This window comes from Eretmochelys imbricata, chromosome 3 (assembly GCF_965152235.1).
Source record: "Eretmochelys imbricata isolate rEreImb1 chromosome 3, rEreImb1.hap1, whole genome shotgun sequence".
Classification (NCBI taxonomy): Eukaryota; Metazoa; Chordata; order Testudines; family Cheloniidae; genus Eretmochelys; species Eretmochelys imbricata.
This window is the reverse complement of record NC_135574.1, coordinates 209,317,698-209,343,197: the sequence shown is the minus strand read 5'-3', so window position 1 is coordinate 209,343,197 and position 25,500 is coordinate 209,317,698. Positions and strand designations below refer to the sequence as shown.

At 52.2% G+C, this 25,500-nt stretch overlaps 1 protein-coding gene across 1 annotated transcript in view; it reads left to right on the top strand.

Annotated features, from left to right (window-relative positions):
- The window catches only part of MERTK (MER proto-oncogene, tyrosine kinase), a 72,097-nt gene that overhangs the window by 33,765 nt on the left and 12,832 nt on the right, over positions 1 to 25,500 (top strand). The window contains exons 7-13 of the mRNA XM_077812205.1: positions 2,839 to 2,954; positions 7,999 to 8,182; positions 9,666 to 9,817; positions 18,888 to 19,041; positions 20,677 to 20,830; positions 24,491 to 24,576; positions 25,123 to 25,218. Of these exons, the coding sequence (XP_077668331.1) occupies positions 2,839 to 2,954; positions 7,999 to 8,182; positions 9,666 to 9,817; positions 18,888 to 19,041; positions 20,677 to 20,830; positions 24,491 to 24,576; positions 25,123 to 25,218 (942 nt within the window). The remainder of the gene's footprint in view (positions 1 to 2,838; positions 2,955 to 7,998; positions 8,183 to 9,665; positions 9,818 to 18,887; positions 19,042 to 20,676; positions 20,831 to 24,490; positions 24,577 to 25,122; positions 25,219 to 25,500) is intronic.

Below are 25,500 nucleotides of genomic sequence, written 5' to 3'. Positions count from 1 at the left end.
ACTGTATGCGGAAAGGGTCAGTTTCAATCTGTTTTGGAAAAACCTTGGAAAAACAAAGTTTTAGAATCATCCAATGTCCCATTTTGACATTTTACAAAACAAAGTGTGGTTGTTCAGGTCAAAATGACACTATGTCTTAAAATTTAAAATTAGATTTTTCGTTTTAAAAAAAACTCTGCAAACAAAAAAATGTCAGCGTAGAAAGAATCCTTTAGAAATGATCTTAGTGTTTCACTTGACCCAATCTGATATTTTTGCATTTTTGGGTGGTGAACAGTTTCAAGATTTCAAGTTTTCATCCCAATTCGGGGTGGGAAAATATTTTCAAAAATCTCAGAAAATTCTTGCCGGACAGGAGAACTGTTTCCTGCCCAGCTCTAGTTATTGCACTGGAAGCTATGCTCCAAAGCCTGGTCTCAGACCTCACCCAGGCCACGCAGAGATTCCTGCAGCTTGTATTGTTGGGGAGAGCAGGTATTGCCCCTAGCCCAGAGGACAAGACGCACCAAACCCACAGATGCTCTAAGATTCTTGGAGAAGCCCCAGATATCCTAAGGGACTGGAGAGTTGGATGGAGGCACAGCATTTCTGTGCTTTGGTCTGTCTCTCTCCCCTCCACAGCAGAGCAGGCTGCCTTCCGCTCCCTTGCTGGCCACTGCAACAACAAAACCCCCTGAGGAGTATGGCCACAAGGCAGATGCCAGTTCAGCCCGAGGGTCCCCTGCCAGGATTCTGCTAGCTGGAAAGCTGGGCGTCAGCAGGGCTGTGACTGAGGGAGGAAGCACCCGAGAGTTCGCGTGAAAGCAGAGCTGTCAAACTGAGGGGAGTTTCAGAAAGGCTGTGCCATTCCCTCCCTTCCTTCCTTCATGGTCCGAGCCAGCCTCAGCGTTTCCATGGGAAGTGCCGGGAATTCCAGGAATTCCCGAGCGGGAGTCGCCCGGCGGCCAAGGGCGTGTTTTCCCTGAGCCCACGCGCTCCCAGCCGAGGCAGAGCGCTGCTTTCAGCTCACGGGCACAGAGTGGGTGCAGACAGCTCCAGGAAAGGTGAAGACGGTCTGTTGCGTTCTGGTTTCCACATGGAGTTTGTGTCCGGTGCTCCTGAACGAGTCCCCGCTCCCACCCCCAGCCTCTCTCGGTTTCCCTCGTCCCCGCCGGCGTGTTTAGAGTAGCCGCCCTGATCCGACCCACAAGGCTGTGAACAGCCACAGTCACTCCCTTAGGGCTTTGCCAGCAGCCTGGCTGAGCTCTTGGTGCTGCTGGCCCCACACACACGATCGGGCTCGGCTGCCTAGCCGTGTACCTCGAAGAAGAGTGCCCGGGTGGCCTGTATTTTTAACAGTCTGCCCCATACATTCGGGCTGTAAAGGGGGCACCTGACTAACTCACCCATTTGGTGTTCGACTCCCTGTGCTCCTCCATCCCAGCGGGGGATGGTGCTGAAGGCTCTGGGAAGTCATTTCCCCCAGTCCCAGCACCTCAGGGTGCCACATCCAGGGCCCAGATGGCAGCAACACCCAGGCTGGGGGGAACAGGGCCCAGCCAGCAGCAGCTGTCCCGGAGGCCAGGGAAGGGGAGAGTGCAGGGAGCAGGTATCCCGCATGGAGAGTCAGAGACCTCGTTTCTTCCTTTGGGTAACCTGGCCCCTCAAGGGACATTTAAAGAATGAGCAGGTGCTGGTCCCAGTCCGCTGCTCACCGTTGGCACAGGGGAGACACCTGGAGACAGCAATAAACTGATGCTATGTATTGTTACATAAACATAATGGTGAGCCCTGTGCTTTGCCTCTGACCTGTCCTGTAGCATCTCCTGGGCAGCTGGGATGGGCTCAGGGAGGCAGTCCGCGGTCTAGCTGCATCCCCCTCCAAGCTCCCTCAGCAGGCAGCTTTCTCCTGGCCTTCACACACAGCACTGTGTCCCCCTTCTCTGAGAAAGCCTTCCCTTAACCCCTTTGGCACCCCCGCCCCCTCTCCTCTGCCCCGTAAGACCATCCTGTCACCCACTTCTGAGCGCCGGGCTCGTGAAAGGAGACACAGTTCTGACTGTCACAGAGGGTACGTCTGCCCAGCGCACGGCAGCCAGACTCCTGACTTGGGCTCACAGGGCTGCGGCCACCGCTCTGCTGATAGCTGTCTGCCCGGGGTTCTGACTGGCGCTCGGCTCAACCCAGCTGGGTTCCTGCCGTTCAGAGTGGGCAGTGGCCAGGGGCAGGTGATCCTTGGCCAGGGAGAGCAGCTCTCTGGGGCGAAGAGACAGAGCATGGCGTGTGAAATCAGTGCCGCCCATTGGAGACTCTCGTGCTGAGCACACGCTGCTCCTCACGGCCCGGCGGGGTCCGAGCGCCCCCAAGCTCACGACCGTGCTGCGGAGAGGAGCATGGCCCTAGGAGTAGTCTGCATGGGACGGCCACGCACAGCACGGGGTGGTTTCTAACGCACGCTCACCTGCAGCACAGCAGTTACTCCGTGGAGAGGCTGCTGGTGCACACTGGAAGTTCCCGATCTGCAGGTTCGAATGGCACGAGCCTTCCAGGCAAGCTCCCAGCCCCGGGGGGCAGCCCCGGGGACCCCCACATGCCATTGCTCCCCACCTCTCTATGTCAGGCCACTGCTTGAATATGCCTTCCACGGTGGTGCTGCTTCCCCTGGCCCCAGACAGCAGCCCTGGGATGGACCAGCTTATTTCTCTTGGGGAGGCTTCACCCCCTCCACAGCACTGAGTTCAGCGTTCAGGTGTTTCTCCTCCAGAGCTTGCACATGCGTGTTTTTGCACCACAGCTGGCTGGCAGCCTGCATTGTGTTCACACGCATTAGTGCTGACCGGGCCTGGCTTTCTCATGTAGGAACTCCAGCCGCACCGACTGACGTGCATGTCCTGAATAGAACAGCGCACAGCCTGGTGGTGTCCTGGGTGCCAGGCTTCGACGGCTATTCGCCTCTGCACGGCTGCCACCTCCAGGTAAGCCTTGGCGTTGTGGTTCAAGCCGCTTGTGTTTGCTGCGGCATGGTGCTTGCAGGGAGGCTGCAGGCAGCTAGTCAGCCATGCTGGGCCTGTCTCTCCTCGCGCATGCACCAGCAGAAGCTGGGGGAGCCCCATTGACGCTCGGGTAAATCACTTGGTCCACGCTGGTGGAAGAGAGAGGATATTCGGGCCGTCTCTGTATTCGAGAAATAAGAACACAGGCTGCTGTTCCCTCTGCAGGTGGGGAGGCCCTGCCGGACCAGCCAAAAGATATGGGTTGTGTCAGTGCGGAGCAGCTGGCGGGCCGTGTGCTTTCAGCACGTTGCTGGTCTCTTGCTGGGCTGGTGGTCTGGGGTCTCAGAAGGGTCAAGACCTTCATGGGGTTAGGGTGTCAAAGCCATGAGGTCCCTTCTGGCCAGACATCTGCAGGCTGGCAACAGGCAGTGCCAGCTTCCCCGTGGGCACTGGGGTTGGGGGCATCTCAGATTTGAATCCCGGAGGAAGTAGAAGAAACCGCTTTTAAGATGCCTTCAGGGTGCTTGATTAGCTCTCCCCTGGTCCCAGCACCCAGCTCAAGCTGTTTGGCTGGGACGCTGGGCAGAGGAAGGGTGTTGGCGCCAGTAACCACTTTCACAGCGCCCCCAGGGAGACTCAAAGATACAGGACACCTCTCCGCGCTCAGCTTTCTGCTGGCCATCAGAAGGAAGTTGGCTTCCTGATAAATGATTGAGCAAGTGCAGATATTCGTTTCTTTATCGGCGCTTTGGGGCCAGTCCTGCAGGCAGCTCTCCCGTAGCTCTAACCTAGGAAGGCAGGGGGTGCTCCAAGGCCCAGGGCCTTTTTCTGCTCTTCGGTGATTTCGTGACTGTTTATAACGGGTTCGTTTTTACCGTAATCGGAATAATAGCTAGTTTTGCTGAATACGGACCGGCTGAGGGTAACTAAACACCACTCTGTGCCGTGGCTCATTCAGAACAGCAGTACTTTCCAGCCCCGTCGTTATTAACCCTTTCAGTCGGGTGCGTACATCTTAGGGTGCTCCTTTCAAAGGTTGCATCTGTTTTCAGGGAAAATGTCCTTTGGCTTAAAAGTATTGTGGTGGCAGAAATCTGTATCTTAAAAGTCGCCCGGCACAGCTGAGGGAGTACGCTAGGGTCTGGATGGCAGCAGGAGGAATGCCTGGGGCCTGGATGGAATCCGAGAAGGGTCAGGCCACATCTTTAGCGTTCCATGGCACCCCCATGAGTCACGGCTCTGATAGCACCTGGCCTGTGAATGAAGTAAAATCTTGGACAATTTACATAATAAAAATAGTGAGTGAGACCCGGCTTCCTTCCGTTTGCCCTCAGTCACATCCACTGTGTCTGCATCTGAATGACTCCTCCTCTGACACTTCCATAACCCTCGATGGATTGCATCCCCAGAGACCTTTCACTTTCACCATCCCTCATCCAATCTAATGTGAGCGTGGCCTTTAACGTTCCATTCTTACTCAAGCTCAGGAAGTAGGGTGGAGGGACAAAGAATTTCCTGTGACTTAATGTACATGACCCGTCACTAGGAAATAGCCTTTTAAATCCGAAAACACGATGTGATTCCTGGCAAGAACAACTGCAGTGACTCAGCCAGCAGTTCAGCCTGGCTCCGGTGATGCCGCCTTGCCAAAGGTAGTTAGTTTTTGACCCTGTAAGTGATGATAGCGAGTCCTCTCCTTGCCCCAGCTAGCAGGAACCGAGCCCTGGGTTCCAGTTCCGAATGATCCGTGTCTGACTAACCCTCTCTGGAAAGGTTTCAGAGTAACAGCCGTGTTAGTCTGTATTCGCAAAAAGAAAAGGAGGACTTGTGGCACCTTAGAGACTAACCCATTTATTTGAGCATGAGCTTTTGTGAGCTACAGCTCACTTCATCGGATGCTGTAGCTCACGAAAGCTTATGCTCAAATAAATTGGTTAGTCTCTAAGGTGCCACAAGTCCTCCTTTCCTCTCTGGAAAGAATCTACAAGGCTCAGAGGGATTTAGAATTCGTAATTGTGACCAATCCACCTGCATTTTAGGAATCCATTTGCATGTCCGGTCGCTGATCGTACGTTCTAGATATACGTATCTCAGCCTTATTCGGAGTAACATTGCTAAGGTTTTGCTTAGGATTTTGTGAACCAAATTCTACCCCTAGGCATGCACAGCCACCTCCTGCTGAGGTCAGGAGGTGTTAGGGACTTGTATCAAAGGCAGCACTGGGCCCTCTGTATTTAGCACGTGTTCACCGCTCAACAAGACGATGTAAATCACATCCCTCAACCCCCTTTTAGCGATCAGTCCCTGGAAAGTGCCATGCATCACCTTGACCAGTACTGATGGGGGCCCCCGGTGAGCCGTCTGCAGGAAGCTAATCATAGAATATCAGTGTTGGAAGGGACCTTAGGAGGTCATCTAGTCCAACCCCCTTGCTCAAAGCAGGACCAATCCCCAATTTTTGCTATCCCTCCCCCCATGGTAACATCACTGCAGGGAGAGCACTCTGAGGGAAGATGCTGTGGGATGCAGGGTTTCCCCCAGAATATTCAGAGAATTGGGTGTCTGTCAGTGTCTGGATGCAGGGTGTCTCAGGGGATGTTCTTTCCTCCCCCCGCCATCTACTTAAAAAAGATCTGACTTGTGGTCATGCAGGTGCTTTTCAAAGATCATGTTTCTCTCTGTCACCTCCTCCCTTGACTCTTACTGTGATCTAACAGTAACGGGGCTGACTTCCGGAGGTGCTGATTGGACAAAGCCAGCAAGGGCTGAGGGCATGCAGCACCCCTGGGAATCGGGCCCATCACAGCCGGTGTTTTCTTTCACCCCTTTGACTCTTCATAGCACATTTGACCGCGTAGGGCTGAGACAAGGGGATACAGCAGCTGGAAACATACTACGATATTATGACAATACATGAGCCAGCATCAGCAGCAGATGGTTTTGGTCACTGTTCTAAACATTCTTGCCAAAGCGTCTAGCAGCATCTGATGATCTTCTGACCCTGCATTTCTGTCTGGTTTGGGAATCCGACATGAACTGTCCTCATCTCTGCTTATGAATGTTGCCCCCTGGCCACATAGTGAGCCAGTGTCAATGCTGACTCCGGGGCCCTTGTCTCCTGGTCCTGTGCACTAAGCACTAGACATGGTGACCTTCTCTTTGTTGAATGCAGACCGGTGCTACTGGCTGTCCTGCAACAACCTATGTGGAGCACAAGACCTCAAACTCAAGCTGAGTTGGGAACTTCCTATGCAGGTTCACTCTAAAATAGAGTGGGGAAGAGAAGAAATTGCATGCTTGCCTGAAGCTAGGAAATAGTCTCCTGGGGGAGCCATTCAAGACGAGGTCGTTCTAGTGATGATAGAACTCCAGTACTGTTGGCAAGGTTGGTGGATAGCTTGAGTTTTCTGCTGGTTAATTGCTGGTTAGATTACTTCTTCTGGTTCCTCTCATTCTTACACCCTTCAGAGGTCCTCCCACAACTCCAGCCCGTGCTGCATACTGGGTGAGAGTTTTGTTCTGTACTAGGATCTCGCTCTGCTGAATGTGTAAAGAAGGAAAGGTGGAGCGCGCATGGAGGGCTGCATAACATCCATCCCTCTTCCAAGTGTGGTTGACTGCGTTGCTGGCTTTCCATACAGCAGCGCCAGGCCCGGGGGTGGTTTTGGTGAAATCCATGCCCACGCTTTCAGACCGGACGTGTCTAAACTCTTCTTCCGTTTAAAAAATGCAGTCCCGGGCATGGGAATTCTGAAGCAAAGCGTGATGCATAGTGTGCTGAAGTGCTGGTTTTTAATCTCGGGGCACTAACTAGAAGATTTGGGGTACTCTGTGTGTGCAGTCTGCTCTGTATGTCAAAATTCTGGAAGACTTTTCACATTTTTAACCCTGATACTTTTCACTGGGCGGTTTCCCATCTCGTAAAAGGCAGAGCATTTTAATTCAGCTAAGGGGATAACTCACTAGCAGATTCCAGAGTGTTAATTGGCTTCATGCTTTGTTCTTCAGCAGCAGCAGCATGGGGCAGCTGTTAGGAGTGCACAATGAGAGGTGACATTTCATACGGTGTGAGGTTTGGGCTTGTTGCAAGAGTCCATCATAGACCTCACGAAGAAGCGTTCAGCCGGAGGTGGGACCCCGAAAGTCCAAGTCAGAATAGAGCTGAGTCAAATCCTTGTAGGGTCAAGATAAGATCCTGATCTTTCTGTGACTCCCATCTAATCTCACTGCATCTAGTTCTTGTTATGACTGGCTGCTTCGTCCCTTGTCATGCCTTTCACCTGACAATGTATTTTGGTTCTGAGTAATTCAGTGCAAGGAAAACGACGTGTTAAATACATTGACCTGCCACCTTCCATGGTCTTTTTCCCTCATAATGCTGCAGAATCCTCCTTGTTTAGGGTCTGTGCAGTTTTGGGAGGTTTGTCAGTAACAAAGAAGTTTCTCGGAAAAGAGCCTTGCTGAGCTTTTAGAGTGGGAATTCAGGACCAGGAGCGACGGCTTCCAAGTCCTTGCGTCTGCGTTACGCTTTGTGTTTATTCCTCCGTTGACATCAGGGCGCACGCAGCAGAGCAGCTGGGCATTTTACCATAGATATTTTGTGTCCTCCTCTAAAATGAGAACACGGGCAACCCCATGCTCTGGGAGTCCCTTGCCACTGTCTGCCAGAAGCTGGGAATGGGTGACGGGATGGATCACTTGATGATGACCTGTTCTGTTCATTCCCTCTGGGTCACCTGGCATTGGCCGCTGTCGGAAGACAGGATACTGGGCTGGATGGACTATTGGTCTGACCCAGCGTGGCCATTCTTATGGTAGGCTGTGTTTATTAGAAGTTTTAGCCTTGCTGCCTACCATGAAACTTTCCCCCCAGTCTTCTCCCCGTAAGAGTTAAGAGAGCGTGGAGGGAAGAGCAGAGGAAGGACAGAATTCTGGATCCTGTTTACAGACTTCAAATTCCTAACGTGCCTCTGGCATGGCAGGTTCTTACTGACTCATCCGTGTCCCTGTTTGATTTCCGATGAAGGTCAGGGAAGCAGCTCCACTGAGCAACGGCTCATTTCTGATCTGGAACACCTCCGTGCCGCCTCACCTGTACCGAGTCCAGCAGCTGCAGCCCATGACAGAGTATAGCATCCGTGTTTCCTGCGGGAATGAAGTTGGCTGGTCTTCGTTCAGCCCCTGGATTCTGGCCAGCACAACTGAGGGAGGTAGGACGAGACGGTCCTTCGGGGGCTGTCTGTGCTTTGGGGGCTCTCTGCTGCCCTCTGGTGAGGGGTTCAGTTTGCCGAGAGGGCACTGACCGCTCCATGCCGAGGCCCAGGGGATGGGTCACCAGGAACTCCTTCACCAGCACTGCGTGGTTGCTGGCACTGGGAAGTGCAGGCCGGCGGGTACATGGGCCAGCTGGCCCTCACTGCCGTATTTCCTCCGCTCTGTGGGAGGCGGCTCCCCCGTCGCTTCCATTGCCCTCAGCGTCCAGCCAGGCCTGGGGCGGCTGGGGGGAGCTGGGGGCCATGGTTGGGAGGAGTATTTGGGCTCCATTCAGTGCAGTGACTTGCACACTCCCACGCTGGTCTGCTAGTGTGTGACACCCCCCCCCCCAACCCCCGCGCTCCGCTCCCTGACTGCAGCAGGCACAGGGCTGGGGGAATCAGCCCTAGGCCAGCTGGGCTCGGGCTCTCTCCTGATCCATGGGAATCGGGGTGCAGGATGGGCCCCTTAGAGAGAAGCACTGCACCTGCCAGCCAGCGCCTGACTGTGCCCCCGACCGTGCAGATCCTGGCTCTTTGGGGCTGTGAAAGCCCAGCCGGCAGGGCAGTAGGGCACCCCCAGCGCTTGCTGTCAGGCCTGAGGGAGGGACCCAGGTGCATGAGCTGAGGGTGAGGAAAGAGGCTCCTCACACACTCTGCCCTCCCGCACCGTGCGGCTGGCTCTGGCCCTTTCCATGCCAAGCACAGCCCCCTCGGGCTGGGACCATGCTGGGCCAGCAGCGCCCGCTGCGTAGGAGAGGAGCGTCTCGGTTCACGCTGCGGGGGCCTTTGTAGGGAGACACGGCCTGGGAGTTAGCCCCCTCCCGCGTCCACGTCTTGTCTGCAGGAAATCCCAGCTAAAGCAGCCGCTGGTGTCACCCCGTGGTGACGGTGCTGGCATTCTGGGTCATGGGTCGCCTGGGGGTTATGAAATACGGCTGCTCCCTGCTCTCGGGGTGGGGAAGTGTGGGGTGGGGGAAGCGAGCCAGGGTCCCCCCGAAAGAGGAGAGTGTGCAGCTTCAAGATGAGGGGTTTTTCCTATTCAGTCGCTCCCCTGCCCATCCCCACAGCCTTCTGGCACGTGCGCGCGGCAGCTATTGCAGTGCCGAAAACAGCAGCTAGACGTGTGAGACTCGGGGCCTGGAAAGCCACCCACTCCCTGTGGCTCTCCTGCCACGGGGTGCGCTCAGGGAATCTGAACAATATGGCCGGTTGGACAGGGTGACTTGGGGGGGGTATTTAAAGAACTAGCCTTGATCCTTCCATGAGCTCCGCGTGAGTGCCAAAGTCCCTGCAGGATCAGGGCCTCCATCTGTGAGACACAGAAGGTCCCAAGTTCAGCTCCGTGACCCAGGAGCCCTACCACATCCACATGGGTTGCTGATGGGCATGTTTGCCTGGTTTTCTTAGCTCTGTATGTAATTCTGTTTGTGTCTTGTAGCCCCATCTACTCCACCTCTGAATGTCACCGTGTTCTTCAACGAGTCCAGCTCCTCCCTGGAAGTCAGATGGGTAAAGCCCCACCTTGGGCGAAAGCATGGAGAACTGCAGGGCTACAGGCTACTGCACACCTGGCAGAACTCAGAGATAACGGTGAGTATGAAAAGAAATATAAGAACTAAAGGTAACGTGATGACCACAAAAATCTCGGCAGCTGCGACGCTGTCTTTCTTGCTGATAGGTGTCCTCTCAATGATCCCTGATGGTCCCCCATCTGTCTGTAGCTACCAACGCTGTCTATAGCCATACACAGCGTTTATAAACTCTTTGGGGCAGAGACTGGCTCCGTGGTGTGTGTGTGTGTACAGTGCTGCCCTGGCTTACCAAATACAGTTCATAACGAAGAATATTAGCCAGTGCTGTTGTGACACTTCTTGCTTTAAAGGGGAGCTGCAAAGCAAGAAAAAGTGTGTGTTCGTTATCGCTTCTTTATGGGGTTTCTTTAAAAAAACAAATAGGACGTTGTTTGCATGTGACGTGTTAGTATTTTGAGGGCTCTTCCCTGTGCTGGAGGGTTTGTTAAGATCTCTGGAGCAGGAATTTGGATTCGGTAGCTTTTACAGATGGAAATGGTGAGGAGGTACATGGCCAGGGAGAATCTGGCTCTTGGGTTCCAAGTTGGATCTCGTTTGCGTGGGATTTATCCCAGTGTTGCCGGCACCCAGTGCCGAGAGGCTGAACAACAGCTTGAGTGGTTCGTTACCCGGTGTGCTACACCCAATAATTACAACGGGGTGGAGAAGCAGAAAAGTTTATTTGAAGCTTCAAATAGGTACAGGGAGATTTGAATTTCAAATCCTGTACCCAGAGCAGGAAGTCACACAGGCTTATTTATATATATATATATATATATATATATATGTTAGCATATTTATTTAATAGCAAGCTGCTCTAAGTATTTATATAGTCAGCCAATTTAGTTTTCATCTATTTTTTGTTTTTTTTGTATTATTTGTTAAACTATATATAAAGCTGCTTTATTTAGCCATACCCAGAAATGCCCTGAGCCGCTTACGGTTACTTGGGGTAGGAACTTGACAGATAGCTTCCTTTTTTTTGCTTGAAAGCTGACGCTCTCCTTGCCATATGTGAAACCCGAGGTACCGTACCTCTGGGAGGGCAATTTGAGCCTTACTCCATGCTACCTGATATCCCCGGAGTCCAATAAAATTCAGGAGGCTCACAGTGGCTTTAAGGCAGGGTGTTTGGCCCACAGTGGCAAATAACAAATAACAAAATTATTTACATACTGCAGAAGGAGGGCCTCCTCATTATCCCACTCCTCTAGGTCCCTGGCCAGAGCCTGGCCAAAGAGGATGGGGGAGTTTTTAAATCCCTGGGCCAACACTGTCCAGCAAAGTTGCTTTTTAACCCTTTTTTGGTCCTCCCACTCGAAGGAGAAGATCTCCTGTGACGGGATGGCAACTGGGATGGTAAAGCATCTTTCAGATCAAGGACTGAAAAATGGGTATACTGTCCCCCTATAGAAGCCAAAAAGGTATACGGGTTAGGGACAAGAGGGTGCAGAGTCTTAACCCGTTCATTGACTGCCTTTAGGTCCTGTACTAGCCGATACGTGCCATCAGGCTTCTGTATGGGTAGAATGGGAGTGTTCCAGGCTGACTGACATTCCCAGAGAATACCATACATTAGGAATCGATTTATAGTTTCCTGTAAACCTTTTTTGGCTTTCCTTTTGATTTGGATACTGTTTTACTTGCTCTGGGCCTTTCCCTGGTATGAGCTGAATAGTAATGGGGGTCTGGTGGGTGGCCTTTCCTGGAATCCCTGATGCCCACACGAGGGGGTACACCTGGTCTTCCCACGGGCTCCATTCTGGGGCTTGCATGGCTGAGCGCTTAACTGCAAGGGTCATGATCCATGCATTTTCAGGGGGTAAGGTAAGGGTTATTTTGTCCTCAGTAAAATGCAGGGTGGCACCGAGGCGACAAAGCAGATCCCGTCCCAGCAGAGATGTTGGACACTCAGGGAGGTATACCAGCTTGTGGGATATAGTCCTGTTTCCCAAAGCGCATTCCGCTGGGCCATTCACTGGGCACTTGGTGTCCCTGCCTGTGGCTCCCACCACAGTGAGGGAATCTGCTACTGGCAACTGAAGAGGCTGATTTACGGCAGTTCGGACCGCTCCAGAGTCCACTAAAAAATCTATTTCTGAGCTTCCCACCCGCATCTTTACTCGGGGTTCCGGGGGTAGAGTGGTCCATCTCCCCTGACACCCCTATTCCTGCTCCGCCATTGCCATCATAGGGGAACCCCCCTTTTCTTTCCTCTTTGGGCACTCATTTTTCCAGTGTCCCTCCTGTCGACACAGAGCACACTGGTTGCGACCCAGTCGTCTCTCCTGCGGGCCCGGACGGTCGTGTCCACAGCCCCTTCCTCCCCCACCACTTCTCTTAGTGCCGGCCTGTACCGCTGTTACCATCAATCTCACTTGCTTTTTTTTTTTTCTCTGTCTCTCTGACTATAAGCTCGGTTTGCAGTCTTTAAAATTTGTGCCATGGTCATGCCCATTAAATCCTCCTTTTTTTGTAACTTTCTCTTAATATCAGGGGCTGCTCTGCTCGTAAAAATTTTCTTAATAATTGACTTAGTTGCCTGATTATCGGGGTCTGCATTAGTGTTCTGTAGAATGGTGTCCCGAATACGCTGTAGAAAGGCCCCTGGGCTTTCTTTTAAATCCTGCATTACTTCATATGGCTTTGCCCAATTATTATGTCGGACAGCCGAGTGACTGAGTCCATGCAAAGCAACTCCTTGTAGGAGGTAAGGCGGGTCATATCCCTTTGATCATTTGGATCCACCTGGGGTCTGCTCAGGGGACTTACAAGGTGTGGGTGTAGGGGCCGAAGGGGACACCGGCTCTGCCATTACAGTCCGGGTGGGGGTCTGGGGACTAACATTAGCTGCTACCGAACCAGTCAGAGTCAGATTACAGTGCTGTAAAATATCTGGTCGAGTACATAAAGTCAGAAACAAATGCGCATACATATGTTCATTCCATTTACCCATTCACTGACAAAACAAAACTAATTGGAGGATCGTGTTGTAATTAATTGACTCTCCTGGTGGCCACCACTCCTGGTCCTCTAGTTGATATTGAGGCCAGTCAACTGTACAGAATCGTTTTAATTGGCTCTTAGTCATCGGATCCGCACCAAATACCTTCCAGTTTGCTAGAATGCACTCTAGGGGCGTACACCATGCCCTGAGCTCTGTCCCTGTCCCATACCTACAGGGTAACTCTGGGCGTCCCCAGGTTCCAACAGAGCATACAATCCGGATTTTAAAAGGTTCCTACCTTATCCAAGGGACCGGTTCTTCACCGTGGCCTGCAGCTGCTCCTCCCCCATGTCTAAGGGACCGGTTGTTCACCGCTGTCCACAACTGCTTCTCCACTATATGAGTGCGTTGCACCATTGTGCCCTCCGGGGTCGATCAAATCGCGTCTCTTCTGAGGCCCCGGTGAACTCACCGGTGCGCACTGGGCGTCGGTTCTCGCCACAATCTTCGACCTCCAGGAAGGGTCTGGGCAAGGCTAAATTGCAGCCTCGTCGCTCACCCAGGGACGCCAAAAGCTGTTGCTGGCACCCAGTGCCAAGAGACTAAACAACAGCTGAAGTTGGTTCGTTACCCGGTTTGCTACACCCAATAATCACAACGGGGTGGAGAAGCAGAAAAGTTTATTTGAAGCTTCAAATAGGTACAGGGAGATTTGAATCTCAAATCCTGTACCCAGAGCAGGAAGTCACACAGGCTTTTATATATATATATTTTTAGCATATTTATTTAATAGCAAGCTGCCCCAAGTATCCATATAGCCAGACAATCCAGTTCCCAGCTAGTTCCCTGGTTCTCTGTATTATTGCTTAAATTATACATAAAGCTGCTTTATTCAGCATTGTTTTTTTTATATTTGCCCTGTTTGGCCTTGCTTAGTTTCAGGCAGTCTGACTCTGCAGCATATTGTTGCAGATCCTTAGCATAACTGCTGTGTGTGCCTCCAGGCGGGGGGGCCAAGGACACTTGGGCCTAGTACGCAGAGCTGCTGTGAGTGCCTCCAGGCGGGAGTGGGGGCCAAGGACACCTGGGCCTAGTGCAAGGGGGCTTCATCGACACTCGTGGTCTTCCATCCCCTCGAGTTACCTAGTGGCCATGCCCCAGGGTCCCCAACACCAGTGTGACTCCGTGGATCTCTCCCGAGTGTATGCAGGAGGGGAGTCTCTTCGTTTGCAGGGCAGAATGAAGGGAGCATTTGGGATCTTGGGTAGAAGAACTTGGCAAAATAATGCAGTGAAACTTTTTTTTTGTTGGAAAATTTCCTTTCATCCTAACAGAAACGTTTGGCGGAAACGTGCCGATTTTGACACCGTTTCCCTAGGGACAGTTTCTCAGGTCCAGGCTGGAATTTCAGAGGATAAGTGAGGGACCCAGCAGACAGAAGAGCCTGGTGGTGAGGACACTCCACAAGCATGTGGGAGATCAGGGTTGAAGTCCCTGCTCCAAATCTCTCTCAGATTTTCATGAAAGATTTCCAAAGGTCTCAGTCTTGCTCCATAGCCGAACGGAAACAAATTCCGAAGTCTCACCATTTTTTGTGGAACAGAATTATTTTCCGGCCAGCCCTAATCCTGAGCTTAAAATTCTGACTTTTTTGTTGTTGTTTTTGCTTGTTTTCTCCGGGCTACAGCAATGCCAGTTACAAAAGCCTTCAAGACCCAGAGCTACTAGCCTCTTCTTCAAGCCAGACTAGCCTGAGCTGTCCGGCTGCTCCTGGGTCACCGCTGATGATGGGCAGAACAGCACGTGACCTTGGAGCGATTGCATTGTGGGAAATCCCTGCATGGGAATGAAGGGAGTTGCATAACAAATGTGAAGCAAATGGAGCCATTATAGACCAGACAAAAGGAAGCCGGCAAGCCGGACACATGTTCCCGTCCAGACGTTGCCTGCTTACTTCCATACTTTGCTGGGCTGTTTCTTGCCCTCTGAATAATCCAAAGTTTAGAACACAAAGAGGCGCTGAATGCGTACATTTTTGAAATCTGCATGGAAATGATTCACACTCTTTTTGTAAGACACTGCGATTTCTGTTCCCCTTTAATCCTTGCACAGACATCTATATGGCCCACGCACAATGAAATTGGGAAAACAATATTATGATCTTGTGACTAACACTGGAAAAAGATGCTGACACGTTTATCTTCTCACAAGCCCGGGGAGAAGGGACTTTTTTTATTATTCTTTTTTTTGTGAATTTCCAACATAAGACTTTTAAGCAATAAAAAAGGTGTTCTGCTTAAGGATAACTACACACCATAGCTGCTTACTGTTCCTAAGTGATCTGTATTCAGTGTGGAAAACCTGATGAGCTGAAGGAAGATATAAAACCTCTGCTAGTGGGTGAGTGTCTCCTGACTGTAGGAGATCTTGGCGAGGTGCATAAGAATGGGACTTTGCCGGACAGGACAAAAGCTCTTTGCAGAATTGGGACTGAAGATTATTTTTGTGGTTTATGGTTGATTCGTTCCATCTACTTACAGCATTCATTGCAGGGCAAAACATCATGTTGCTGACTGTCATGTAATGCCACAGGGTTAGAATGCAGGCAGCCCAGAACACACATTTCCTACATACACATCCCTACAAATATCCAAATGTCGGTATTCGCAAGCCGGCTTCCAGGGCGCGCACACATCAGATCAAAACCCAACCGAGCCTTGTAATCACAGAGAGTGGCGACCTGTCCCAAGCTGTCCTAGCAATCCTTGCTTTGGCCAACATTTCTCAGGCGAGGGTGGAATCATGGGGAGGGCGTTCTCAATATGCAGAGGACACCCCGTTTTACCTCTTTCTTGTCCACCCTGAACAAAGGGGTCAGGTGCCTTCTCTTGCTGGCCAGAACTGGGGCATGGATGCAAGGACCCGCAACACCTTGCAAATCAAGCCACCAAGGTAGATGTCTAAAAGTGGATGTAGGATCCCAACTTCATTCAGGACCTGTTCTGGAAAATCTTGACCATAGGGTTATCCAAATGAAGTCTCAGTCAGTCCGGACACTTCCTCCAGGCTCTGGATCAGGGACTTCAATGCACCAAGAGGGTAGGGTCAGATGAGATGGAAATAGTGGCCCCGATTCAGCAAGGTACATAAGCATGTGTCTGGCTCACTTCAAGCATGTGAGTAGCCCATTGAAGCCAGTGGGATTCATCGTGTGCTTAAAGTTAGGTACGTGCTGAAGCACTGTGCTGGCCTGGGGCTGTGGAGCAGAGAGATACTAAATCACATATGCAGATACCTGGGCTCGCACAGGCTGTTGGCTGAGGGAACGGCTACCTGCCTGCCGGCTGGCCCACAGAGCCCTGTTTGTTTACAGCTTTTACTGTGACATGGCAGCTCTGAGCTGAGGTTTTCTTGGTTATTAAATCCAGCGGATCAGAGCCAGACGAGCTGCCTTTCTCCCCCCCTCCCCCAACGCTGGGGCTGGGTGCAGCCTGGGGGCTGCTCTAAGTTATGCTGGCAGTCATGGAGCCCTACGGATCTCTCCAGCAGCCAAGTTATGCTGAAACCTCTCCCCTCACCAACACTCCTCCAAAAATGCAAGGGCAGGAAAGGGATCTTGCAGAGGTGGCTCTGCCCATTTTATGCCACTTGGCAACTTCCCTATGCCAGGGGATTCTCCGCCGTCCTGTTAAGTCAACCTGAAGGGGACCAGAGGATCTGACCCAGTGGGTGTCTCACATGAGCTGAGAAGGCTTCACTTGGTGCATGTGTTGTACACGCCCAGCTGAATATCCCTCCAGGCTGAGTCCTCACATGGCGCAGCACAGCTACACGAGCGATTAAAGAATTTAGACGTCCTTTGCATTGACTGATACTCAGCCACACAAACACCGCCTTGCAGACATCCCTTTACCCCAGGGCGCCAGGAAGCAAAGCAGGAGAAACCCGGGTATGTTGCAAAAGAGCAGGAAAGTATCCCTCTATTCATATGCATAACTGGAGGCCAAACCTTCTTCAGTGATGTGCCACAGGACAGAGCTATTTTAGCAGCACCTACATCCATGAGGCCTGTAAGTGTGTGTGTGTTGTTAAAGCAGTTTCGTTTCCATTCTGGGGGTTCTTTTGTCTAATTGAAAATCAGATTTGGTTCCTGCTGACCTCGCACTTCACCTAGTTTCCTGTTGTTGCTGTATCACGGCCACGCTGTGTCTGAAAACGGTCCGCAGATGTTGTAGTCAGCATTTCAGTCTGCCAGCTGTATGATCTGTCACAGAACGGTTGTTTTTCAGTAACAGGCTGTCATGGAGCAATGCCAGTCACTTTCTCAGCTGTCCAGCTGGCTCACAAGAAATGCAGGAAATAACCATGAGTTTGTGGGAAAGGGAATCACTTGTACAGTTGATCAAGAAAAGCATCTGTGATAACACTGAAAGAAATCTAACGTGGTGATGGGGCCATGAAAGGAAACACAGGGTAAAACTAGAAATGTCATTAGCATGACATGAAGCCACATTGGTAGAAAACAATCGGCTACAAAGTCTGCCTTCCCCTGCTTCATTATGGTTGCACTTTGTGCATGGAAAAATGAGAGAGGCCAAATTCTCGGTGGGTGTAGATGGTCCCCGTTTCACTGACCTCGGTAGAGTTTTGCTAATTTACCCGGGCGGGGAAATTGGCTGGAGAACTCTGGCAGCGACAATGAGCCCTAAAACGAGAAGGAACAGAAGCAAGGTATCCGTGAGAGGGGAGAGAAAGCAGGCCGTGTGTGTGGCAGGCCGTATCTGAGCAGGGCAGCAGGGAGAGAGACGCCTCTCGGTCGAAAGGAGCGATACGCAGAAAACAAATCCCAACAGATAAGGTGCTTCACTGCGTATTGGCATGAGGCGATGTGCCTGGGTTCCTCTAAGAAGCCCCTTCCTGACTGAGAGCTTCATGTCTGGAGTTCAGCTAGGGTGCTATGGAGGGGCCAGCCTGCACTGTGGGGAAAGCCTATTCCTCTTTGCTGGAGAGAGGAGCAGCCTAGTGAGGAAGACCAGCCCCACGCAGCATACTCCCAGAGAGCCTGTCCCTCCCCCAGCAAGGTCAGTTTGTGGTAACATGGTCACAGGTGGGGCCAATAGGAGCCTTTGCAGCCAAACTGGTCGCCCTGCCGGGGCCAAAGTGCAGGACGCCATGTGTGACAAACCTGGTGCGAGGTGCCCAAAAAATGGTTCATGCAGAAAACTTAGACTGCTGCTGGGTTCTTCTCCCCTCCCACCCCCCCCCCCACCCCCGGTCTGGGCTAGGAGCAAAGGTGCAATAAGCTCTTTGAATTAGCAGGCCGGTGACCAGCGTGTGGCCAGATGCAGGTCCTGGCACGTGCAGAACGCTGGGCAGGTGGCTTTGGGGGGGGTGGAATTTGCCTTCGCCCTTTCAGCATGGAGTAAAGTCTACGCTAGACTTTTCAGCCCTGGCAGCTCATACCATTAAACCCTCATCTAGACAAGGCCTCACTGTGACCGGCTCCATATGTAATTTCTGCTCGGTGAGTCTGTTTCTTGGTTGTAGGTAACTTCAACAATACAAGTAAGGGGCTACAAATCTGTGTAGGAGGTAGACTCCTTTGGCTGGGCAGAGAGTGTAGTGGGGAGCTGGGGGAGTGTTGGAGTCACTTCTGCAAGCCCCGTGGCCCCAGCAGGGGCAGATGATAGCCTGAGGACAAGAAATAGAGACCCATGAACTATATCCCTCTCCCCACCAGCCCCGTTGCATGGCTCCCTACTGATTAGTGACTGTATTTTCTCTTGTGTAGGTTTCCCTGGCTCCTCCGGTAGGGTATTTCACCTTGCCAGGGAGGCTGCATGACAATGGGGTTGAATCATGCCTCGATCAGTGAAGTGGTTTCAAAAGGAAATCCTGTTCAGCTACTTTGTTTTCATCCGGTTCTTGAAGAACAATTATTCGCTATAAATAGCTCCCAGTCACATTACGCAGGGTCATAACTCCTGCTGGCTATTAAGAGTCGGCAACCAGAAAATTTAATCGGGAAAGAATGTTAGATTAAAATAAATCTTGAGTTTTCATTCTTTAGCGGGTCCAGCGAAAACAAGCTGTTCTTCTCCACGGTGCTAGCGTCTTTCTTTCTCTTTCTTTTCATTTTCAGCAGAATCGTTCTTCTGAAGCCCAGCAGGACGCCACCATTGCCACCATCGCGATCGTCGTCACTAACGCCACGTGTGCTGTGCGCGTAGCCGCCATCACCCAGGGGGGGACCGGGCCCTTCAGCGACCCAGTGGTAGTTTTCATTCCAGGGGACGGTGAGAACAAATAGTATGGTCGTGTCATTAAAGAGGCATTTCATTTCAAAGAGCCCACTTTGTTTGTGGCATTGCCTGGCTTTGGAACCTGGACAACTTCCTTGTAATGTACATGTTTGACGTGGAGAATCTGCCTAGCTAGCTAAATGTGTAGTTCACACACACGGCTCTGTTTGATTACCTCTGCCCCGGCAAGTCGGTGTGGAATTCGCCCCACTGCAGCTCCCGCAACGGTAGCAGTTGATCGGAACCGTAGTGTGGACCGGCTACGTGCGTTTTTCACCACCGTGTCCTCGTTACCGTGCCCACGCCCGTGTCTGCACAAAGCTTCCGTTGCTGGAGCCTCCCCGAAAGCCGGAACGTGCATCAGCCTCTACTTGCTCTGGTCGCTGCAACCAGCTAAAGATCAGACCTGAGGGGGTGGGGGCCTCGTGCCTCTGGCAGAGGGGCCTGTTCTCCAAGCCAGCCGCCTCTGGGAGAGGGACCAGCTTCGAGGTTTTATGAGCTTCCGAAGCCTTCTCCAAGTGGGCCCTGGCTCTGCAAAGGCCCCAGCACGGTGGCGGTGGGGATGAGGGGCACGCGTCTCAGCTGTGATCCTCCACAGCTGGCCCTCCCTTCAGGTCCTGGCAGCTCACGCAGCTCCAGCCGGATTGCCTCTTTCCCAGAGGCCCTTGTTGCTCTTCCACAGACCTGGCTACTCCTCCTAATACAGCCACCCCCCTGCTCCAGCTCCTCACCCCGCACAGTCTCCAGGCCTGGGTTCTCCCCAGCCTGCCGCCACCTGGGATTCTGTTGGGGGGCAGGGTCAGAGGTCATCCAGATGCTGGTCGCTCGCTCACACACACGTGGGCATGTGCGCACACAGAGAGCCTCTCTGGGGCCCAGTCCAAAGCCCTCTGGATGCCTCCCCACCACTTCCGTGGGTTTCGGCCCAGGCTCCAGAGGGCTTCTGGGCGGGATGTGCATGGCAGAGCCTCTCCCAGCGCTCCTGTAGGGGCTGGTGACTAGCCAGAGCAGAGGGCGGGTGCAGAGTGTCCGAGGGGGGCTGCCGTCTGCGCTCGGGTCTTTCCATGCCCTGTGCAGATTGGCTGTTTGCCCCAACCCTCCCCCTGCAGCACAGTCTCTCCACCTGCCCCTCTTCGCTTCCTCTGCCCCTCACCCACTCACCTTGTCCTTCCCCTCTTAACAACCCCCCTGCCCAACAGATTTCACCCGCCCACCCTGGCAGAAAACAGCCGTGCTGCTCACAGCTGCCCCCTGCTCTGGCTACGTGTGTGGAACGGCATTTCCCCTGTCCTGTGGCTGCCTGGCAAGCTGCCCCAGGCAGGTCTCCTATTCTGTGTCTGGGCAGCACCTGGCCCAACGGGGCCCTGATCTCGGTTGGCCCCTGGTTGCTTCGGTAATAGAAATGATAACATGCCCAGCATTGGGAAAACACATCCCCAAATCCCCGTACACCTGGGTTTGTTGTTCAAGTAAAGCCATGCAGTGATGTATTCCATCCCCATGCAATGTTTTCCTAGTTCTTCTGTATTTCTTTCATGCCTTCTGTGGTTTGAATGCATTGTTGGCTTTTAGTTGTTTAAAAGCCCTCCACGTGTTGTTTATGTTCTTTACTTTGGGCTGTTTTAGTAGGTTTGACAGCCTCCGCGCCTTCCTCGACTCCAGCGCCTGGAAACAGCCACTCCTTTGCCATAGTCCTTGGCTTTCTCCTTGGGATCGTCGCCATTGGGTTAATCCTGTATTTCTCAGTGATGGTCAGGAAAAGACGGATGGAAACCAAGTTTGGGTAAGTTGCAGAAATAACGGCTGCGGTAGCACTGAGCGCTGGCCAAAGGGAGCGCCTTGCGTGGGGCTAGCTGGTGGCCCTGGGGTGGGGCAGAAGTGGGCTGACCAAGGGGAGCAGCGGGAGGTGTTCTACCTCTGGTTTTAAATAAACCTTCACCTCTCCTATTCGCCCCAGTAGCTGCCAGCGCACACAGCCTCGGCTCTGAGGGGCACGGCCAGATCTTCTTGTTGTATGGAATGTGACATATACTCTGCTCAAGGCAAGGGTCCTATCACCACCTGCCCTGTACCTTGCGGGGCCTTTAACTGGGCAGCTTTGGCTCAGCATCCCTCTGTCTGGGTGCTCATGGAAGTTACTCAGTTCCCTGGCTCCAAAGAGAACACGTTGGCCTGACAGCGCTGAGATGGTTTGGGAAGAAAACAAGAATAAGGTGCATAATGAAGAACATGGGAGGGAAGTGATTTCCACAAGAGCGAGAGAGGCATCAAAGGGTTCCAAACCAAACCAACGTGCTTTCTAGTGTCCAAAATGTAATTCTAGCACGAGGTGGCCTTGCCTAGCACCGTTTCTTATTCACACCACACTGACCGTGTGCTTCAGCCCATCTGGTGGGAGGACCACCTATTACAGACACCAAGCTCTGGCTGCTTTGTTCTCCCAGGGGGTACCGATCAGGTTTTCTCCCCTTCTTTTTATAGTCCAGTAATCCTTGGAAATGGATTATTTCAAAAGTAAGCCACTGTGAGGGCACACGGTCTGTCACTAGGGAGAAGGGGCTGCCTGGCAGGTAATCCCTGAGGATGTCCACAGCCCGCTTGCATGCCAGAGCTGCCTTCTCAGTAACCGAATACGCTCTCTCCCTGGGGACCAGCTTTCTGCTCAGACGTGAGCCTGGTGCTCCTCACCTGCAGAGCCTGCTCCCAGCCAGCATTGCCTCAGTCCCGGGGCCAGCACCTTCAACAAAGCCCCACTGTTCTTCAGCAGCTGAATTTTCCCCACTCGTTACCCAGCACCACTGAAAAGGACAAGCCAAAAAAATAAAGGCTAAATACACTGGGTCAAATGTATCCTCGCGGTGACTCCATGGAAGGCCTGGGATGCCATCTAAGACCCATCGGATCCATTTTGCCCTATGCCGCATCCCTGAGGTGGACAGAACTCCCTCTGAGGTAGTTGGGAGTCTTTCACAAGAGTGGAAGGGCCGAAACGTCCATCTCCTTCCTCAGCGTTTCTCTTTTCGTTCAAGGTTCTTTTCCTTGCTTTGGAACAGCCTGGAAGAAAAGTCGCCCCGGGGAGCCTAGTCTCTCACTGGCCCTTCAGCTCTCTCAGCTTCAGCTCAGTAGCAAGAGAGAGAATATTCAGCAGCAAGCAAAGTTTTGCAAATGGACGATGAAAGCCCGTGGCTCATCTCCTACAGCACCCATGTAACAATCTCCTAACCCTTGAGCAGCATAAGTAACTTCAGTATGTGATTGTCAACTATTATTATGCAAACATCGTTTTCTTTGCTATTTACGTTGCATCATCAGTATTGGAAATTTCTTTATAAACCCAGCATTAAGGGGCTTTGGCTGGCTACCGAGATCTAACCATGAAGAAAAGTTCTATACACCGATAAAAATGAATCAAGATTATTTTAGCTCACTTAAAAAACAGCAAACCTAGGGATTTGGTTTGGTTATTTTGTAGGAGGAGAGGGGGGATTTTTGTGCATCTCTAAAAACCAGCTGCATTTTACATCAGAATTAGGCCTGCATATGCTCAGTGCTGTGGAATAGCACTCTTTGCTGCATTGAAAATACTTACACTGTGAAGGAAGAATTTTGTTGTTACAAAGGCAGAGGAATACGGCCGTACTGCGGAAGAGTGAGACTAGTTCTGCCTCACGTCAGGGTTTGTGGGCTGTGCCGTTTTCTTGTGCAGCCCTGCTGCTGATACTCTTCTAGTGCACTTGTTCTAATCCTTAGCCTATCTGAGCAGAGTGCCTGGCAGCACTGCATTGTGTGGTGGCTTTTAATATCGTGGACAATGGTCCCTCATTAACAGCACGCATTCTCCCTTGTGACCTTCTAAGCTGGGCTTCAAAGTAGGCCAACCCCTGCACTTTTTGTTCATAAACAATTTGATTCTTTCTAGTCAAAACTTTTTAAATAACCAGCTCTTTACGCATGTGCAAAAACATGCTTCTGGGAATTCAGCCCCACGGGAATCTTGATGTAACGGCGGCTGTTTGTCTTCGCACGTCTGCAGTCGTGGTAAAAGCTCCTCCCCCCTGGGAATGGTCACTGCAGCTTTCAATACTGAAACCCAACTTGGGTTCCTGTGGGCGCAGAGCACTGGAGTAAAGGAGTTTGCAAAAATGGATAAATGAATCCTAACTGCTCTGGCTTTCCCAAGGAGTTACACTGGATCCCAGTCTGGCAACGGGTGGTGTATCTGGATCCCATCTGCCTACTGGGCGAACATCCTGTAAATGTCTCTTCCCGCACACGTCTGTTTGGCTAACTCGTGTTAAAATCGGCACGTTGGTTTTCCCTGACGCTGCCTTCCTGCAAAAGGCCCTGTAGGGTTCAGTGTCTGCTACAGTCAAGTCAGAAGGGTTCCAGAGCACATTTCAGTCTCAGGCCTGCAGCATTTTGAGCTCTGGGATTCGCTGCTTGTTTGGCCGTAATCCACTTTTGTCTCTGAAAGAGGAAGGGGCTGAAGTTTTGAGATGACTGGCTAACGCTGAGAATGGGAATCGGCTCTGCTGACAATAGAGAAGCTCTTGGTTTCTTTGTGAGACGTGACAGTGTGGGTAAACAAATACCCAGTACACCAATATTTCACAGTGGGCTCTTCAGTCTAGCAGAGAAAGGTCTAAAACCACCCATGGCTGGTAGGTGAAAGTAGACAAATTCAGACTGGAAATAAGGCATCAATTCACAGTGAGGGCAATTAATATTGGAACAGTTTATCAAGGGTTGTGGTGAATCCTCCATCACTGACCATTTTAAAATCAAGATTGGGTGTTTTTCTTAAAAGATCTGCTCCAGGAATAATTTGCAGGTCTCTGGCTTATGTTACACAGGAGGTCAGACTAGATGATCACAATGGGGCCGTCCGGCTTTAAAATCTATGAAAGGACAGTGATCGCAGGGCCATATTATTATCAATACACACTCTGCTGTGCGATTAGGAAAATGAGCCATTCGTGTGGATGAAGTGGTGTTTTTCCCCCACCATCCTTTATAGAGCGGCGTAGGACTGGTGGGCACTGCAAAGTTACATCGGCATAGCTGTGTTTCTCCGGGGTGTGAAAAATCCACATCCCTGCGAGACGTAGCTCCACCGACCTAACCCTGTTTACGCAGCGCTGGGTGGAATGCCTTCAGCCATCGGAGAACCCCTCCCATCATTGTAGTAAGTGGCTGCACCGAACCACTGGCTGTATCAGGTGTAGACATAGCAAATGGCGATTTTGACAAGACCTTGTGAACAAGGGGATGGTAGCATGCAGCAGGAGGGAAAGGTATTGGGTGCGAGAGAAGGTGTGGTTCCTTTTCACCATAGCCATCTCAGGGAGGCGAATGTACTAGCCTGGGCAGCTGCGGCCCTACGCTCCAGGAAGAGAGAGGAAAAGTCCTTCCCCTGGCACACGTTCTGTTTCTGTCCCCTTAGGGATGCTTTCCACAGCGATGATTCAGAGCATGCCGTCAGCTACACGGCAAAGCAGTCCTACAGCCGGAGAGCCATTGAACTGACACGTAAGCTCCGATGGATGCCGTTGTACGGGCTGTTGTGGAGAGGGCGGTGGAATACGTGGGGATTTGGGCAGAGGGCTGATGGTGAAACAGGACCACGGGGAAAGAGCCTGTGTGTGTGCGTGCAACCAAACGAGGCATCAATTAACCACAAGGGACCTGATCCTGGCTCCGCTGGAGCCTCCTTGTGCTGGTCCAACACACAAAACCGTCACAAAAATGGAGTAACTGGCTACCTGGGGATTCTCCTGGCCTCCTTGGGCCTCCCCCACTCCAGCATGCACCGGGGCTGGACCAGGCCCACACGGAGGGGCTGAGCATCTTCACGTGCCATGGCCCTCAATGGGAGCTGGGGGCTGGTACGTTGGGGGGCAGCTTGTCCCTGGAGCGCTGTGGAGAGAGCGGTTCTGCCCTCCCCCACAGGCACCAGGGCAGGATTTAGCCCTAAAGGTGCCTCTGATGTTTTGTCCACCTGTGGCGACCGTCCTGGGTTTGCAGCATCCGGAGCACGTGCTGAGCTCCCCAGCTCACCAAGGGCCTCTCTTGCAGTGGCCAGCCTGGGTGTCAGCGAGGAGCTGCAGCAGAAGCTCCAGGACGTCGTGATTGACAGGGATTCCCTCACCCTGGGGAAGATTCTGGGAGAGGGTGAGTGGTGCTGAATGTCCGGAGCGCCATGGGGGGTTGGATCAGTGCTGAATCTGCATGGTGTTAGCTGGCACCGTTGCCTCTGCCCATGTGCGGGTTTCCCTGCATCCTCCCAAGACCCAGCGCCTGGTGGGGAGGCAGGGTGGCCTAGAGGACAAGGCACTGGGCTGAGACCCATGAGACCTGGGTTCTCTTCTTGGCTCTGCCACTGACTTTGGGCAAATCCCTTCATGGCTCGGTGCCTCAGTTTCCCCTCCCACCCTTGTCTAAGTTGTGAGCCCT